This window comes from Camelus dromedarius, chromosome 19, assembly GCF_036321535.1.
Source record: "Camelus dromedarius isolate mCamDro1 chromosome 19, mCamDro1.pat, whole genome shotgun sequence".
NCBI classification, from domain to species: domain Eukaryota; kingdom Metazoa; phylum Chordata; class Mammalia; order Artiodactyla; family Camelidae; genus Camelus; species Camelus dromedarius.
Window position 1 is genome coordinate 10,031,342 of NC_087454.1, and position 19,589 is coordinate 10,050,930.

Consider the following 19,589-nt stretch of genomic DNA (forward strand, 5'->3'; position numbering starts at 1 on the left):
AAATGACACTCCCACTTATGGGAAGCATCACAAAAATGGATTATTCCTGGTATGGGAGGACCCATTGAGGCTAGATTTGAGTTGGGGTTTAAAAAAAATAAGATTTGGGAAGTTGGTCACTTTTTAAACTCGTAGCTCATAAATTTATGTAATAATAATAGTTTTTATTATTGGGAGGTTTCCATCTGTTGAATATTCCCTCTCCTCCCATTTTCACATTTTATTAGGATCATGTAGAACTTTTGGATTCTCTCCCACTTCTTTCCCTCTTGTCTTTTCGTTCTCTGTCCTTCCCTTCGGTACCACCGTATGGAGAAGATGAGTAGAGCCAGGCGGTACTGAGGCTTTGTGACAGCTTCCAGGACAGATCTTTGGCTGTGGCCTTCCTTGGAGGGTATAAGCTGCACTGACGAGGCTGACCTGTGGCTTCTTGGTTTCCTGTTTATAGACAGGAGTAGTGGGCGGGAGCAGGAGGGATTAATGAGGGACTTAATTGAACAGGAAGTCTTTCAGTCCTTTAGAGTTGCTAAAGTGATGCCTGCAGCTTGGGTGTTTATCCTGAGCCCTGCATGAGAGGTTGGACTTTCTTCTGCTCGTTCCCTGGAACTCACTGGGGATCAGAACTTCGTCAGGGCATTTGAATGTTCAAGAGAAGGGGGATAACTAGTCGTTGACAGCTCTGGGTGAATTCAGGCGGGGGCTTGTTTGGATTTCTCTGTACTCCCAGTCTCATCCCTGGGGGTTTCTGCTACTGGCCTTAATCAAATCCTTTGAAAGTCCTTTGAGCTATTTTTATAAGCATCACAGCAAATACAAATGTAGTATCTCTGGAAAGGTGTGGTAAGTCGCTCGTCTCATTAATAGCAGGGGTCTTTTTGTTGTTGGTTAAATGGCTATAAGATGTTGGACGACAGCACCCCTTGTGAGTCGGAGGCTGACTCTCCCCTCATGGAGAGATGTTCATTTTGTGATGTAAGTGAGGTCTAGTCGGATATTTTCACCAGACCCCTGTGAGGGTTCGTTTGAGCCACGCACAGTTATGGTGGTCATGTGTGTCCTGCAGAGGTTCGGCAAGTCTCTGCTTGTCATCTGCTGCCGTCCACAGACAGGGCCCCTTTCCACTCAGTGCTTGTCCCTGACATCAGGTCGGGGGCCTGCGGGTTCATATCCTGAAGACATGAGGGGGGCTTTTTTTATCCTGGGGAGGGGCATCTTAGATCCCAGGATGATACTAAGAATGTAAATGGGAGTATCGTGTCTGGGTTGGAAGGGGTGAGTTGGCCCCCACTCCCCTGGCTGGTCTGGTTTAAGAGGCCACTTGGTTTGGTTTGATTCCGCGATGCCACGTGGAAAGATGTTTCTGCTCCCTGCCTGACAAATGGTTACCTCGTGCAGCCCTGAACATTGGTAGAAATTCAGTGTTGCTCGAGGGTATCCTAGGCAGTGTTCAAAGGGAAGGTGATTTCTGTGCCACGACTCCCTTTTGCCTGCTTATGAATTGGTACCATTTCCTTGGTTTTTATTTACATTTCTGTGCCAGGGTTGTGTTTGCTGGATCCGTCAGGGCAGCCTCTGAGCCTGACCCGAGTCACCGAGCCTGGGATGCTGTGTCAGCTCCTGTTTTCCTTTGAGAGACGGTACCTTTACTCCAGGATCACAAAGCAAAAACAGTAACAAGGAGGATAGTTCTCTTCGTCTGTTCGTTAGTGATTAGCAGATTCGTGCATTAGGATCATGCTTTCTCACCTTTAGGCAGTTGTCATGAATACCTAGACCTCTTGTAAGCATTCAGGAAGAGACAATGTGTGGATTGTAGTGCACCCTTTTCTTACAGAACAGAGCCCCAGTGTGAGTACTCTGGACTCTGGTGTGAAGAAAGTGTATTAGAACCATGGTGGGTTGCTTTAGTTTTGCCTTTTCTTACTCTCCTTGGTGATAAAATTCACTTTGGCAGGGTTGTGGTGAGGAACGTATTTGAGAAAACAGCCCAGTGGATTTTAGCCCTACGTATGTTTCCAGTATATAAAATGTTGGATTGTGATTTGCTTTATATTTTCCGTACAAGCAAGGAACTTGAATTGTGAGTTGTTGGGTGAAAGGGTAGTGCTAACATCGTTCACCTACTACTTTCCGTAAGCAGTGGTTGGATTTTTAGCTGGTGTCAGATTCTAGCACAGGTCCTAAGAGTTGGTTAATGCCCAGGCTTGTCATAAACCCGTGAAAGCCAGAATTATTTATTCCCTTTCCTCTTGAGGGGTGATCCCAGAGCTGGTGTCCCAAGACTCTCTACTGCCATCTATGGGTGCTTGTTGGTTACTTCATGGGATTTCCAGTGGGCGGGGAAATAGTCCAGAATCCCTTTTCTATTTGCTATCCTTTAAATAAAGCAGGTCCCTGTTAGCAGCCTTACTGTCCAAGAGGCAGAGGATGTGAGTGAGAAGCTAAACGAAGTGTATTCCGAATCTTTCAGGGACTAGTTGGTGCTCTGAGCGCTGCCTTTATGCTGTAGTCTGTCACATGATGATGGACTTCAGAATCTGACTGCCCGCCCGCCCCCACTGTGCCCCCAACTCCATGGAGAACGTTTCTAGTGTGAAGTTTCTCCGGGACTGAGTTTTCAGTTACACTGCTAAGGGTTCCGCTGGATTTTTTATTTTAAATGAATGCGCTGTGTAGCATTGCAGGATGAATTTCTTTGTGTGTTTTTCTTCTCCCTTTTAGAGAACAATGTAAAACATGATCCCTGCCTCACAGAGTCACACGCCCTCCCTTCCCAGCCATCATCTTTTTGCCAGGATTCGAGGAGTTTTCTGGCAGTTTGCAGCCGAGTATTGAGTAACCTAAAATAGAGAAACTGCTGGGGTTTTTGTTCAAATAGTATTTTAAAAACAAAGTTGGCAACGCCACCTCATGAGAGGTTCAAAAGGCAGATCAACACTTCCACTGGCTCTTTGAGGCTTCTACAGCAGAGTGTACTTTAGATAATTTGTTCACACCTTGTAACTACCAGAATGTATTAGGAATTTCTTTGGCTGGATCCTGACTACATTAAGATTTTTAACTTCCATGTGTTGTTGTTCTGACTTGTCTTACCCTTTTCTTCTTTTTGAGATAAGACACAGTTTTTGCTCAAGACTACCCTGAGCCCAAAAGTCCTTTGCAGCTCCTCGACCCTGGTTTGGAGAGGGTTGTGCTGCGTGGCGGGGGAGGGGGGCGGCCAACCCGGCGGCTTTCCATTGGTGGTAAACTGTAACACGTGTGACACTGGGGACTGACAGGGCAAAAGGGCTTTGTTGCTGCTTTAATTGTTGATTAATGATGATCCCATGCAAGTTTGACATGGTTGCTTTCTAGAACACAAAAGAAGTCAGTGTCAGATATTTCCTTGATCATGACAGGATTTCCAGGCAGCCTTGGTTCTTTGACATTTCAGGATGCTGCGTCAGACTTTAAAAAAAAAAAAACATCCTTGTACCATTGTATTAATGAAATCAAAGTGATTTCACTGTGGGGACTCTCACCACCGGCCTGAGATGTGTGTGCCCAAGTGGTGTTTTCCTTGGGAAGATGCTGTAGATAGCATGTAGACATTTAGTGCTTGAGAGTCTCCTTCCTCTCCCCTCGACCCTTTCCCCCTGAATTTTAAAGACGAGGAGAAGGCTCGCCTGTCTCTGTGATGCCTGCTTTCCGTGGGAGCTCAGCTTCTGGGAGCAGTTGAAACACCCTCTGAGGTGGTGGCGACGTCGGGTTCGTGGTGCCTGCCTCCTCCTGGCCTTGGAGTTCGGTGGGTAGAGCTCGTGAATGTCTTCAGCCTTCCCTCCTAAGGATGTCTCGGGCTTTGAAGGAACTTCATCTGTTTTCCTGTGGGTAATTGACTCCTAACTGGAAGGGTTAGGTCTCAAGGAAGCAGAGTATAGATAGGATTGTTGTTAGTATTTAAGGGGAACTGAGGAACAACTTTTGGAATTGTGTTAAAACATTTGTATTTAAAATTTTTTTTCCTACCCCTACCTTCTAAAGTGGAAGGCGGTATACATAACCTCAAAATCTAAAAGCTGTCATGTTTGCTGTTCAGTCTGACAACATGTAGTGAGGAAGTAGGCGCTAGGAATCTTCAACACAGGCATTTTGGAGATGCAGGTTTTTATTTCCCACCTGGCAAAGCAAAAGATGAGTACATGTCATCAAGAATAATGAAATCATAGATGCAAGAGAAGCTGTTACGGGAGTTACTGTATTCAGGTTTTATAGAGGAGGTCAGAGAAGATGGGGGCTAGAAGGAGCCTTAGTTTTTTCCTTTTCATAGGCCTCCCCTCCCCTTCCCCCTCAAAAAAAAAAAAAAAACAAACCCAAAAAACCAAGGACATAGAAGCCCATTTGCCCAAGAGCCCAAGTTAGTTCAACCAAAACAGCCAGGTCCTTGCCCTCGAACCACTCTGACCAAGCAGGGCTTTACAAGGATTCATCTCAAGCAGATTCAACCAAAAATAGCTTCTCTAGGTAAATCGGGTTAATAGCAGACTTTTACTCTAAATAGCTGCCTGTGTAATTTAATTAAGACAAGTGCTGCAAATATTTAACATCCTGTGGTTTTCAGCATAAACAAATGATTTCATCTGTTTATATGTAAAGCAACGAATGAGGCCTCTGAACCTTACTGGTTCAGAGGCCTCCAGAAGTACCATAAAGCGGGCATTCCAGGTCACAAACCTCTTCTCATGGAGCCAGCGAAGTCCTTGCGCCGGGATGAGACAAACACGGGCTGTAACTGTGGAGCAGGGAGGACGGGAGCACCGAGGGTCCAGCCTGCAGCCAGTGCTGCTTGCTACAGAGGTTGCTGTGAGTTGGGCTCTGCTAGCCTCCGGGTTCACTTGAGGGTGTGTTTATTTTCTCTGTACTATACAGGATGTTTACAGCCATCTTGTGTGGTTTACCCACAACTGCACTTGCATTTGAATTTGGTGGGCAGCGTGCCCTGGGCCCAGGATATCCCCTGCCCGACCCCCCACAACCTCCAAGACACACACACTCACACGCACACTCATGCACGCACGCCCTTGTTTCTTTGACTAGCTGCCAGGTTTGTAGTGTGTGTCTGGGATAGAATAGAGTGGGTAATTATTTTGGGGATGGAAACAGGAATCTTTTTTTTTTTTTTTTTGAATAGGCCTTTCAGCAAGTTGGCAAAGCTTCAGGGCCAGCTCCCACACCGGTACAAAGAACACGGCTATGCTGGTCATTCTGCATTTGCCAGACACAACACATCTTCTTTTTTAAATGAACACCCCTCTCCGCTCCATCCATTGCTTTTTGTTTAGAATTGGGATGTAATCTAAGTAATTGGATTTACCAGCTTATGTCTTGAATATTTGAAAATTGAGTTAATAAAGTGGCGTTTAGGCATACACGTCCCTCCTGGAGGACCAGCTGGGCACTGCTTTAAACCGTCTGGTCCCCCTTGCCCCTGCTTTGTCCAACCGAATTGTGAGCATATACCCCGTGTCCTCCTTGGGTTTGTAAACTATCAGACATCCTGGTCAGAAATGGAATTTAATTAACCTAGAAATTGCTGTTGTGCCATATTTAAGGCTGCCCTAGAGATTGAGCGCGCAGATAGCAGTAAGCTGGTTAACTCTGTGCTGTAGATAACCCCAGAGGAAACCTGGAGACATAGTGCCACCCCCTCGCGAGGCCAGTGGTGGCAGACTGCCCGGGAGGCTTCTTAATGCAGGATTTGGGGAGGGCGGGCAGGGACACAGGGAGGTGTTACAGAACAAAAAAGATACTTGTCACAGGGCTTTGTCAGCTACCAGTGCATTGTCTTGCAATTCATTTGTTAACTTTGAAAACAATGCTAGTGTTTATTTTGGTCTACTGCTTTATTCCGATCAAGGTGCTATATATATATTTTTAACCTGAATATGAAAAATATTTGAAGATTTATCTGGGCAAAATTTTAAGTGATCAAGGAAATTCTTCTTTTGGCTGTTGGCCCTGATGCCAACTAACCCCACATCAGAGAAAGCTTCTTCGGTGTTTCTTGGGGCATGGACGACAAAAGAGGAAGAAGATGGACCCTCTCCCTCCAGCTCGTGCAGCTCAGCAAGAGGTGCCAACAGTCTCTGATGTATGGGGGTCAGGTGTGGCAGGACCCTCCATCTGGGTGCAGCAGATCGTGGCCCATGGGCAGTTGTGCTGTGTGGGGGCAAAGGTGTGCCTTGGGGTGGGGGTGGCACCTTGTAACACACTTTGGCTTTTGTAAGACGATGCTCTTGATGCCAGGTGGCTCCCTAAATCCTTAATAAGTGATGACGGTGGTGATGGTGGAAATTGTGACCATGTGGGCAGATTCCTAGTGGATTCTTATGAAACTGATTCTTACTGAAACTAAGTTCCAGTTGACATTTGGGCAGCCATCTACTGGGATGGCCAGTCACCTTACCAGGGGCAGAGCCGCAGGCCTCTCCTGTTGCCCTTGAGTGGTTCCAGATCTATCCAGGTGTCTCCCTGCCACCTCCAGATTGCCATTCCGTCTGCCCCTCTGCTCAAAAAAAGTGTGTAATTCCTAAAGGATGACAGGTGAATTATATCATAAATGGGACAGCAGCAGAGTGTCCCTGCCGTTCTGTGCCAGCATCTATGGGGGGCTTGCCTGGTCGCATGGCAGCACGTGGTCGCAGAAATAGGCTGGAAGGAGGAGACTGTAGGGGAGCCCACTCTGCAGCTCACCGACGGGCAGAGGAACAGAACTGGGGTTGAGTGGTTGTCGTGGGGGACGTGCTGTGGGAGGATGGTTCAGTCTTTCTGAGGAGGGGATTTTCAAACAGACATGGAAAATTTTGACTCCATATAAAGCAGCAGGCTGAAATGTTCCCCTTGCTGGATTTTGGGGAGAAGCCAGCCATGGCAAGATGAAGGGGAGGGGTGTTCCGGCTGGAGGAGGCAGTCTGAAGTAAGCAGGGTTCCCCTGGGAACCTTTGCCTCTATCCTAAGAGCATTTATTTCTATGTAGAGTGACACTGGGGGAATCAGCAGTTTTAATTGCAACCCCCTCTACCCCTCTTTAGGGTATTTTGCTTTAACAGGATTCACACCAGCAGGGCTGAGCTTTGTCATAACTGACTTGACGTGGGAGCTTCAGAGAAGGCACGCCCCAGATGGCCTTACCCACAACAAGGGGTTCAGATAGCAAGCTGTATGTTCTCTCAGTGCCGTCTGAAGCTTTTAGTCCTTTAATTCACATAAGCACGTTTACGGCACGGAAGCTGATGAACAGAATGATTTGATCTGAAACCATTTCTGGTCCCTCTATCTTACTGCCCAACCCAGCCTTAGATTTCAATACACTGCCAATAAAATGTTACCCTCAATGTATTTATTCATGTATAAATGTCTTTACACTTTTCTTCCTCAGTTGGTTTAAGTTTCTTTGGCTTGCTAGAGAGTTTGGTTTAATTGGTTTAATTGACCTCCCGAGCATGAAGGAGTCTTCTGTAAGGGAAATTCCTTCCTTGATCAATTAATGAAATACTAACACAGAAGTGAGTCACGCTCCGCTAGATACCCTGCGGTTTGTGTGAGGGACAGATGACCTCTGTATTTCCTGCATTCTGGCTTGTCTGTATATTCCGGACGGGCAGGAAGGGACCGCCTGGCTTAGATTAAGGCTGAAAGCCTATAGGGGCCCCAAATTCTTGCTTTTTTCTCCGCGGACCCCCAGGAACCCCAAACTCTCTCCACCCTCACCCTCAGGATGGTTCTGAACCTCCTTAGTTCAAACTAAATTTCCGTTTTAAAGCGTTTTTGCTCTGGTAGTGGAATGGAAGGTATTCCTGGCTAAAACGTTAGTCACCTGTTGGAGGGGTGCTTACCTGCTGACCCACTCCCTGCTGGAGCCCGGCCACTGAGTGCGGGCCCCCTCCTCTGCACCCGAGCCTGCTTCCTCCCCCAGCATCTCCAGGTGCAGGTAATCTGGTTCTTCAACATCTGGACCTCCCTGCCCCCTTTTCTGTACTGATTTTGAATTCCTGGAATGAGACAGTCTAGAATGAATCACCTATCCTGCCAGCATACTGACACAGCTAAGAGCTTCCTCCGCGGACTTGGCCTCCGAGTTGTGTCATTCAGATTCCTTTGTTGTGTGGGTCCGGCCAAGCAAAGTCACACCTTTGTAATCCCCCGGGACTCTGCCCGATGAAAAGGCAAACCGCAGACCTGCCCTTTCTGCGAAGTATGGATTCTTCGGGCCTCTTTAAAAAGATACTGGTTTGTCTTGTTCTTCAGTTCCTGCTTTCATCTGGGTCTCACAAATGCTTAATCACTTGGGAGCTCGGCGTATTCCTCTGAGGGGTATTTTATTTTACTGCCGCTTTTTAATCTGTTGTGGCCTTATTTTTCATAGCCTCCCTGAGAAAGTCATCAGGCAGAAAAGCGTCTTTTATTTGAACAGCGGTCAGAGCATTTATCTCTGCGGTTCTAAAATTGTAGAATGTTGTGCCGGGTCTGCTCCGGGGTCTGCACTCCACCTCTGTTGGCGGGTTTGTTTTTCATTCAGGCTGTGCGGCTTCTCATAATGTGTGGCATTCGTCATTTGCCAGCTTTTGGGAAAGCAGTAAGCACTGAGCATCCTGTTCACACGCAGGCAGCATTAGGTCCCTTTAGTAGTAGCTCATGAGTTGTGTCCATTTACATGAAGATGTACACATCATAAAATTGCCAGTTAGAAAACCCCTTTTCAGTTGGAAAACCTGACAGGTTTTCTAACAGGGCGAGAAGGTTGGTGGAGAAGAGCATCTCTCTGTTGGATGAGGAGAGTAGGCCTCCTGCGGCCGGCCAGCCCGCCCTGAGGGTGGCAGTGCCTGGCGAGGGTGTGGCTTGTGGGACCGAGGTTGAGTTTTATATCTGTTAAATCTAATAATAAATTCGAGCTTGTAGGTTATATCTTTCATTTTCCCCTTACGGTAGCTACTCTTTTCTTACAAAAATACCCATTTGCAATATGCAGAAAATCTAAGGTGGTGAGAACGAACCAAATACAAAAGAGATTTTCGTCTCAGTTTGAGAAGCACTGCCCTCAGGTCTCTCAGTCAGTCACCCCTGCCCCGTCTGATCCTCCTGGGAGGTCACTCCTGGGCTTGGTGGCTTGTCCAGCACATACTTCTGCTCACTCACTGTCTTCTAGACAGTGGTTGAGGGGGAGGACAAAAAAAAGCTCTCCGTTCTGCATAACACAGGAACAGGGGTATCATTTTGTTCCCTTACCATTACAACGTTTGGAATTTCTCTTAAAGTCATTTAGCTTTCCACCAGTACCTTGTTCTGTGGCTGTTCCCCTTCAGTTATTCCTGGGTGCTTCTGATTTGCTGTGATGTTACTGGATTTTAAGGTTGGAGAGTTGTTGCCCAGTCAGTAAGCGGCAGTCATGCTGTCTCTCCTTTGATCACATGTCAGTTCATATCGGGAACGTGACCTGTGCAGAGGTGTTTTTGGTGGGTCCTAGGGGAGGAGGAGTAGAGTCTGCGTGGGACACAGGGGAGGTTAAACTTAAAGGTACTAATTTTTACAAAGGACAAAACCAGTGTGTGTGGGGGGAGTATTTTGTTGAATACTAGATTGTTAACTTAAGCTGTTAGGGCATTTTGAAGATACTACGCGTACTGTTTTATACAATCCCAGCAGTAGTTACGGGAAGACTTGTTTGTGCTTTACGAACGTAGTCGCGTGTGATGCTCCAAACAGCCTGAATTGGGTTGGCGGGGTGGGGGGGCATTATCAGTCCCACGCAGTGATTGATTCTGATTTGGAGTTTGAACCAGAGTTATTCAACGCCCTGTGCTATAGGGCTACTTTTGGGGTCTTTTTTCCCCCTTGCTCTCATACACAATTTCTTAAGCATCTTTATGAGTAGGGCCAAGAGAGATGGTTTAAAGCAGGACACACATAGGTCTACACCCTCAGGTGCTTACTTGCCACGAGGCTCTGAGATCTTGAAAACTGAAGGAAGAGCTAATAGGAGGCAGTTTATGATAAAGGTCACATCAGTTACACAGAAGGTAAAAATACTCCGTAGAGAAAGGAAAATTAACTATTGGCCACAGCGTTAGGAAAGAAGTAAATAAATCTTTGCAAGGTTCATTAGGATTCAAATTAATAGAATGTCTGACATGTAAAATTCTGTAAATGAACGAGGTCTGGTTAAGGAGATCTAAGTTGTGATTTGCAGATGCCAAGTGGATGAATCAGGGGTTCGGTCTCTATGTAGGATGGTGATGAGGGGAAGAGGCCTGAAAGGTAGGTTTAGGCCAGTTTGTTGAATTCCTAACTCTAAGGAGCTTTTGTATAGGCGAGGGTAACACATAATTTGGTGGTGAAGGAGGGGTTTTGAATAGACTAGAGAAATAGATTTTTTTTCTGCATTACACGCTTTAAAAATTAATGTAGTCTTTTATGTGGCTGAATTGGAGTCAGAAGAGTTTAGAGATGGGGAGACTACTTCCCCTGGGGTATAAGACCAGGTCAGTGACAGGCCCAGGTGGGCCGGGTGCAAGGACACAGTGTGAAGGCAGCTGGGCTTGTGTTTGCGACAGTATCTTGTTAGAGCAGAATGCCGTGTAAATCTGGCTAAACGTCCAAAAGCCATTAGCCCTGTGTCACCCAGCGCCACGTGCTGTCATTGCAATACCCAGGCATGCACATGGTTTGTGCACAGGCATGCCCTTGTACGCACACGTACACACAATCTCAGGGTGCATATTACCGGTGTGTAAAACATAGCCCTTTAGGCAAATTTATTGCCCTTTAAAGCAGGCTCATGGTTTATGAGAGTGTGAGAGATACAGAACCTTAATTAGAAAGAGTTTGCTTGAAATAGGGTCTCTTTTCCCTTTTGTGTCATGATTTTATTGCTGCACGTAGATCTATATCCTCCGATCTCTGCTTAATTTATTTTTAATTTTCTTTTGCTCTTACAGGCCCAGGCTGCAAGCACAAAGGAAGTTTGCTCAATCCCAGCCGAACAGTCCCAGCACAACTCCAGTAAAGATAGTGGAGCCATTGCTACCCCCTCCAGCTACTCAAATTTCTGACCTCTCTAAAAGGAAGCCTAAGACAGAAGATTTTCTTACCTTTCTCTGCCTTCGAGGTAAGACTGTGTTGCCAGTTTGGACGGAGCAGCTGAAAGAAAAGAGTACAGGTCCTACCCAGGAGTCAGTGCTGGCTTTGGTCTCTGCTCTGCTCATGTTTGAATTCCCCCTCCTGATTTGAGGGAGGGCGAGTTTAAGGTGAGAAATCTCACCAAGAGGGTGCTTCAGCCTTCATATGTATTTCTCCTTCTATTTTTCTTTGACTCTTAAATCACCTTTCTTGGCTTCTCAACACACAATGTCACAATTTGTAGTTTCTGAATAATCGACTTCTCCCTGGCGTCTTTTTAGGACCTCCACCTCCACCATCACCATCACACACAGGCTTTGGTGGGGGATTGTGGATGGGTGTGATGCACCCTTCCCTTGCTTTCCTGGTGTTTCCTGAGGTCTGGAAGTAAGCCGCGCTGACTGAGTGTCCTCGCCCCTCCCGGGGCCGAGCCGCTTTAGGGAAGACGGTAGCCGTGCTTTCTGAGTGCAGTTAGCAGTGCAGACGCTGCTTTGTGCACACGAGCAGGACCGGTGAACAGGGAGTGTGAGGGATGGGTTTGGGTTTACACGGACTCATTTGGGGAAAAGTACCTACTCTGGGAACTTAGTGAGGGAAGAACTCAAAGGATGGTGAGAGAGACTGAGAGCCTCTTCGGTTTTGGTCAAGAGTATCACGCAAGTGAGTCTTGATTCTCCTCACTGTGCCCTGTTGGGGGCGCACGATTTCAGTCTTGTCGCTCACATTGGGCACTCGAATAAGGTGGGTCTGTCAGGCGTCTCCACTTAGCCTCTTCGGCCTTTATAATTTATTACGTATTTCATGGGGAGGCGCTTTGAAACGCATATTTCATTTCTCGTCAACCTAAGGGTACTGATTTTTTGGTATCTGTGTGGACTCATTTCCTGTTTCGTTTGAAGGGTGGTAAACTGCTACTGTTATTCATTTTGATGTTAGATTGTCCCAGATCTCGGCAGTGAGCCCCTTCAAGCTGGCTTCCTTTGCCTTCTGACCTGTCCCTGTCACCCTTCCAGCCCGGCTCCCTGGCACAGCAGAATGCCCCAGGCTCATGTTGGGCACTCCTTCCCTCAGCCCTGGAACCAGCCATTTGTCCAAGGAGCCCTGTTTATTTTAAGGAACAACTGCTCTTTAGAAGCTAAAGTCTGGGCCTGAGCTGTGCTCATAACGAGTGTAGTGGAAATGTAGTGTGTGTGGGTGTGTAAGCGCAAGAAATGTGTACACACATGCTTGTTTAGTGGGTGTATCTGTGTCTCTAGGTCTGTTAAGATCCATGAATGAGCACCAGGACCCCCAGTTTTAGTTTAGCCCCAAAAAGTTCTTTCTGGTTATCTTTTTTTTTTTTTTCCATATTAAACCCCGAGAAGTCTGGCTCCCATTATCCATAATGTATTTGTGTATATGATCCATCTTTCCCAGTGTGCCCCACCTCCCATCTCTGCTGGCCCCCCGCCCCCAGCCCTTCTGATCTCACTTGGCTCCGACCCCCTGAGCAGGCTGCCCCACGTGTGACCACCTCTTCACCTGGACTTGGCTCTCACACCTGACACGCTCCTGCCTCCCTCCCCTGCTCGCACTCTCACCAGTTTGTGTCAGGATTGAATTGTTAGGGGAGGGAGAATGAAGGGCGGAGGTTTATGTTCGACATTGCAGGCTGTTGGTAGTGCTCCAGGATGCTCAAGATGTGAAGGAGGAGAATGTTTGTGTTTCAGGGTGGCTCCCTCGACCCTCACTAAAGGGAGATGGGGGTAGCTGGGCCTCCTACCAGCAGCGCCCTTGAGTTTGACACAGCACCTTGCCTGCCGAGAGGTCCTGGTGATCCTGGGTGTTGAGGGTGAAGATGGAGAGGACGGTATGAAAACCCAACAGGAAGGAATCAGGTGCTGGATTGGCTGTGAGGGGTGAAAGGAAGAGGAAAGGTGAGAATGACCAGCAGGCCTGAGGCTGGTAGGGTGTGGGGTGGTATCACCAGAAACAGAGAGTGAAGGGGACCAGGTGCTCAGAAGGAGGAATTTGAGTCAAAGGGATCTTTGAAGGGTCTGCAGTGTCACCAGCAGCAGGATGCTTCAGGTAAGTAGGTAAAGCTCTGTGTTGGTGGGACTCTGCCTTTGGGTCTTTTTAGTTCCACTGGAGCCAGGATAAACCTGGGAACCGTGCCTTATCCCTTTACTTCTCTTGAGGAAGATTCACGCATCCTGATTTGTTATGGTGTCAGAACACTGCTCTGCTGATTATAGAATTTAGTTATGAAAGCTTTTCATATGGAGTAGGTACGATTTGTTTTTAGAGATGAATTTGTGTTTGTGCCATGTGTATCTGTACATGCATTATTTCATATTTTCCATAGTTTTGAGTGATTTGGAGAGGACCTTACTTGGAGAGACATGCTTATTGCTCAAGTAAATGGCATCTGGGGAAACATTTCCAGGTACCCAGCTTCAACACTTCCAGACTCCTTAAAAGACACGAGAGTCTTGTCTTTTCATAGACAGTTTTCTTCTTTCAGTTGTCAGAAGGAACAAAGGTTTCAATAAGTGAAACCTAAAAGATGTTTAAAACAGTTTTGAAAAAATGCTCTGAGGCTTGGAAATTTATTGCTACGTCTGTGAGCCAGGCAATAGAATAGGTTTTTTGTTACTTGTTTTTAGCTGACATGCAATAAGGGTTTGACAGAGTACTGTACTCTCTTAGTCTTTCTCCTGTACTGAGGTATTTAAAGTGTGGAGGCACCTTTTTAAAAAAATAAAAAACCACGGCTTTGTGAGGTCAGGCGTGTTTACCTGATCTGGCTTTTCTAAAAGCCCCAAATGATAGGTGATTCATTAAGTACTTTGTGATCCTGGAAATGTGGTGGGTTTGGTGGCATTAGATGGCATTTTTCAATACACAATTCCTTGAGCTAATTAAAACTCACATTTTGAATTGTACGAGGGTGAGATGATCTCTGTTGAAGTGGTTCTTTACTAATTTTCTTTGTTTCAAATGGAGAAAAATAAGGTATCAGACTTTTTTTTTAAGTCCTAGACGTATTTCATGTTCCTAAAGGGAAGATCAGCAGAAAAAACGGAGAAACAGGCCAAAAAAATAAATAAATAAAAATACGCGGCGTCGCCTCAGTCTCCCCCCGCCCCCCAGTCTCCCAGAGACAGCCACTGTTGACGTCCTGTTTGGTCAGTGTTACTGAGCCTTCTCTGTGCCTGTACAATAAAAGTCACCCCCTTCCCCCTCAGTGGAACTGCATTACATTTTTGTAATCTGGGTTTCCCATTTAACAGTATCACATAAATACCGGTTCCATGGTGTGGATGTCTCATAATTTATCTGATTCTTTGTTCACAGTTAGGTGTATTTCTTACTTGTAGATATATCAGATGCTAGTGACACCTATCCTCACCTAAGTCTTTGCCTCCTCTGGCATCTTTACAGGCAAAGTTGGCAGTTGGGAATCTGGTTAACTTTCTATCTCTGTGTTCTGATTCTGATACTTCTCTTTTGGTGCGGGTTCCAAGCGAAACAGAGCTTGTCCAAGCCCCAAATTTGATGTTCAGCCTCAGGAGCACAGTCACTTTGTTGGGGTAAAGAAGGCGGTCTTACTAATAAACTCGGGAGTGATAGGAAACAAAGTTTGGCTCCGGAAATCATGAAGAAATCAAAGATCTGAACACGATGTTTGTTGCCAAAGATTACAGACAATTCTTTTCTCCAGTCCCCAATTATTGCCTCTAATAGCCTCAGCGCTAATTTGGAATGTGGAAGAGGATAAATCTTGGGGCTGAGCAAAAGAGGGAAAGTGCGGTTCTTTTAGCCTCGGTGTTCATTGTCCATCAGTGACACCCAGTGAGCCTGAGACTCAGCCTTCTCCCCACAACTCCATTAAGTATCTTCACCGAAAAACTGACCTATTAATAGTCCTGGGATTACTGTGTACATGTAAACACGGCAGCCTTCATTCAGGGTTAAGAAGCTTTAGAGATTTTTTAAAAATCTGTTTTCAAGCACTCAGAGACCTTTCAGTGAAGTTTGGCAAGGCTCTCTGCTGTCAGGACCTAAAATCTCTATAAAGGAGAGGAAGTTGGTAGTGCAGGCTGCCTGGAGTTCTTGCCTGCAGTGTGTTTACGTGTAAATGGCTGCTTTGAATGGGGTTCACGTGTCTCCTGCCAGAGGCTTAATTACTATCTTTCTCAGGTACGTGGACCCGCACCCTTGGGGAAGGGGGAGAAGGGTGCCCCATGCAGCGCGCAGCGTCTCGAACCGTTGCTGCGTTTTCTGTCACTAGTCTCTTTATTCTGAATGAGTTCTGTCGTCCTCTCTTTGTTCTATGATTATAAGCAGATTAAAAAGCTGCACAGTAGAACAGCGGCGGGTTAAGTGATTCTCTTGTTTATATTTTTCTCTTTATGGGGCGCTGTAAACAAGGGGGCTCCCCAAAGAGCAAACCCTGAAGATACACACCTACACATGGTTGCTCCTTCTGAGCGTGGGTGTCACAGTCTGATGTCACAGTTCAGCCTGAAGAGAGCTAAGGGGTGGTGGTGGGTGGGTTTCTAGGAAAGACCCACACTGTCAGCAGAGCCGAAGCAGTCCTTTCTGTTTGGGGAACTGCATGCCTTTTGTTTCCCAGGTCTTAGAGAATCTTCAGTGATCCGCTGTCATTCAGTTGCTAATTAATTCAGCAAGCCTTCATTGAACCCCTTTTATATGCTAGACACCTAGAAACAGGAAAGCAGTGTGGTGGGTGCAGTAGACTCCTGGCAGTGCCAGGGGAGAGGGTACCTGTGTGGAGCAGGAAGGAGTCAGCTCCCTGCCCAGGGCTGTCTCTGGGTGACTGGGGGAAGGAAGTAACCTGTAGGCTGGCTTCGTAGGCAGGGAAAGTTCTGCAGAAGCCCCGACCAAAGCGTGGGCTGGTGTTGGGCTGGTTGCCTGGAGTGCCCCTCGTGAAAGCAGGAAACTTAGATGTGGGCCCTGGGCTGGATATTAGGGCATCACTGAGGTTTAATGTGCCCTGGTTGAGTAAGATGATCCTGGCGGCATCGGAAAATGGATTGAGGCTACAGGGAGCCTATCGAGAGGGTTTTATTTTAGGAACTCAGGCAGGAGCTGAATGAAGCCTAGTCGATCTTGGGTAGAGGACTTAAGCTGCTCTCAGCCCAAGTGTCCTCATTTGTAAAATCGGTGTGTGGTGTCTTCAGCACACAGTTGCTGTGAGGTTGAAGTCATGGGTGTGAAGCAGGCCGGATGGTGCCGGTGGTAGGTGCCTCCAGTACACTTATATTTCCTAGTGAATTTAGGCACACCAATAGAGGATAGGAGGGACGTTCTGTTTGAAATTTAGGAGGAACAGTCTAAGAGACCAGCTGAGTAGAACGCAGGTACTAGAAGAGACAGCACACCCATGGAATTTTCTCTAGAGGCAGTTGCCGGCTTTATTGGCAAGGAGCACATATTTTGATACAGTACTGGCTTTGGGTATTGAGGAGGATAAATTCTAAGTAGGGCAAATGCAAAAGCCTGGGGTGATTTAGAGGTCACAGAATGAAAGGGGATTAACTTGCTAAAAAGCAATTAAGTAATCCTCCAATTGCAAGGAACACTATGGCGCTAATAATGAACTTCCTTGAGCAAAATGAGAATGTGGTACGTTACACCATCTCTTTGGGGAGGAAAGCCCCCTGTCACAGTGGTACACAACTTTTTTTTGATGGATCCTTCTAAGAGGCGTTGTTTGCATCTTAATTTTTGAGAGAGGTAGCAGGGAAAGTGTGATCCGACGTGGTATTCTCACCACCTTGAGGATATCGGTGGCCACCCTCACTTTTCTCCAAATCAAGCCGGCCGTATGTTCCTCATCTGCTTGCTTTTCCAGTAGAGTCTGTGTTAACTTGGCTGAGTTGTGCTGAGCAAGCAGTTTATTTGCCAGGATAGTTTATCAGGCTAGTTATGAGGAAACATGAAACCCTGGAATCCGTAAGTGCCGAGGAGGGGAGGGATGGATCTCCTCTAATTGCTCTGTGACCTTGATCAGTGGTTCAGAGTCTGAGACACTTTGCTCAGGGCTGGCCCCGCTCCAGGCCAGCTGGCCCTTGACCACGCATCGCCCTCCCTGAAGATGAAGCGGGCCCCCTCGTCCTGCCAGTGGCTGCCGGCGCGGATTCAGTATCCTTCTCACTCTCGTCTCTGGCCTTCCCCTTAGTTTCTAGAGAGTCCCTTAGTCTTTCTTGAAATCCATTTAGAGGTTGGTGGGGGGGAAAAACACTTGAAGTAGGGATAGTCCTGTTTGGTTTGCTGAGCACTTTGCTGGTGGCAGTCAGCATTCAGGGATTCGATATCCATGTCCCAAAGGCATGGCCCTTCCCCTGTGTTTATGCCTCTCTTAGGGTTTGTGGACCCTTTCGTGGTGAAGTGAGCACAGACGTTGGTGTTCAGACAGCCTCCCTGTGACCTTGATGAAGCTAATTTCTGGCTTGTTTCCAGCTCTGCTTCTGTGGGTAGAACTTACGTAGGTTGAGCCCAGGTGGCTGTTACGTGATGTGATTTGGGCATTCATTCATTGGTGGTGAAGAGATCCCGAGACCTGGTTGCGTTTGATTGGATGATTGTTCTTGTATGTTTCAAACCACAGGAATAGACAGCATGGGGGAAGGACCCTAAGGGGAGCATTTCAGCTGTTAATTAAAAGGTACTTTCTTCCTTTGCCGATGGCTGGGTCAGCCCACGAGCTGACGTTGTTGGGAGGGAAGGTAGCTCTCTTGCCAAGTCCCTCACTGCAGGGCTCTTGCAGACAGAACACGTGCCCTGACATGGGTCAGCAGGCACACCTGGGAGCACATAACTGAAGAGGGGTCGCTGAGGTGACAGTCACGCTGTCACTTACTCCCTTGAAAAAGACTCTTAGGGGCTGCAGGTCTCCAACTCTCAGAAGGCTTTGCTCTCCTGCCTGTTCCCAAGTTCCAGAAATTCTAACTTGAGTTCTTTGTGTTTCCATCCTGTCTCCCTGTCCACACCCCACTTTTCTTGTCACCAGTCCACTCACTTTCCCATTTAGAAAAGCAGATAGGAAATAAATCGCCTTTGCTCTTACTTGTGGGACATAACAGCCTGTTCTGTGTTGTTTTTTCCCTGAAGTCATGTATCAGCTTAATAATGTCACTGAAATGTAGGTGTTCACAGTGCTTTTGTCTGTGTTACCTCCCAGCCTTTGAGGTCATCATGGCTTTTATTTTTGAAGACATTAAGCTCATTGTACAGGCAAGTAAACTGCGTCTCCTGACAGGTGAGCACATGACTGCCGAGCTGACGCTTCATCTTGGATTCTGGGGTTCCAGCTAGAGTCCTTTTCACCAATTGGCATCCTTTTTGGGGGGTGCATGTATTTATTGTAAGGAGGAGCAGTCCTAGGATGGGCAGCATTGCACAGACTCCTCCTTACCCGGTAAGGAATAGAGGCTCCTGTTTGTTTGGCCTTGGGCTGGAGGGCTCTTCCCCAAGCCCTGCTGTGTGTACCCCTGGTGGTGCCAGAAATGACGTTAGCCCAGTGTTTAAAAATTTTATTGTAATATTAACTACCTTTAGGACATGTGATATTAATTTTCTTCTGATATGATAGAGATCAACTATTGAAATCATGATGTCAGTCACTTTAAAGCAAATAGCATGTGAAAGTGGTGCGTAATCTTAGATCATAAGTGGACGAGGTTTGGGTAATCCTGTTGTAAGTTACTCTTCCCTGGTCAGTTCTAAAGCCTGCCCCGAAAGAGAGGTTTTCATTTAGTGTGTGACAGTTGTCCCCCAGTGTTGGTGTTTACGCATTTGGGTGCGTGCGTGTGCAGGGTGAGTAGGGACATCTGGTCTGTCGGGGTGACTGGTGCCTGGATCAGTGTCTCGTACTTACGTAGTGGGATTTACGAACCAAGGCAGTTGCAGCCGCTTTCCTCTGTGACTTTCCATTTTCGTGGGATGGCGTTCCCTAACTCAGAAAGTCAGTAAACAACTAACCCTCTGTCCCCCTACCCAGTCACTACCAGAACACTTTGAAGTTTTGTTGTTTAATTTCGTATGATAGTAGGGGCTGATGCCTTTCCGTCTCTTTGTGTACACTAAAGACCAGTCATGCACACGGCAAATCAGGGGGACAGCCTGGAGTTTATTAGGTCAAGCTACAGCGTTTGACTCCTCCGCTAAATGACGGAGCAGGGAATCCCTTTAGGGCCTTTCCAAAATAGAACTGAGCTATGTTTAGCTTGTTAAGATAAAGAACCGGTCAGGGGAGGGAAGATAATGAGAAAGAGGGCTTGTATGTGTACATGATTCATGGAGAAGAATCCAATTTTATAGAAACCACAGCCCAAATTAGAGAAAGCAAGCTTTTGGATTAAAATGATTTCTGTTGTGGTTGTAACATACCACAGTTTGATTTTTGTCCAGATGAAAACATTTGGTTTTCA

At 46.7% G+C, this 19,589-nt stretch overlaps 1 protein-coding gene across 6 annotated transcripts in view; it reads left to right on the plus strand.

The window, feature by feature from the left end:
- Positions 1 to 19,589, plus strand: part of JARID2 (jumonji and AT-rich interaction domain containing 2) — a 228,191-nt gene that overhangs the window by 158,479 nt on the left and 50,123 nt on the right. For 5 of the 6 annotated variants that reach the window (XM_031435169.2, XM_064476215.1, XM_064476214.1 and 2 more), the window contains one exon: positions 10,971 to 11,140. In XM_031435169.2, coding sequence (XP_031291029.2) covers positions 10,971 to 11,140 — 170 coding nt within the window. Of the gene's footprint in view, positions 1 to 10,970; positions 11,141 to 12,733; positions 13,068 to 19,589 lie in introns of those variants that run through there. The other variant, XM_064476219.1, reaches the window with a different exon arrangement.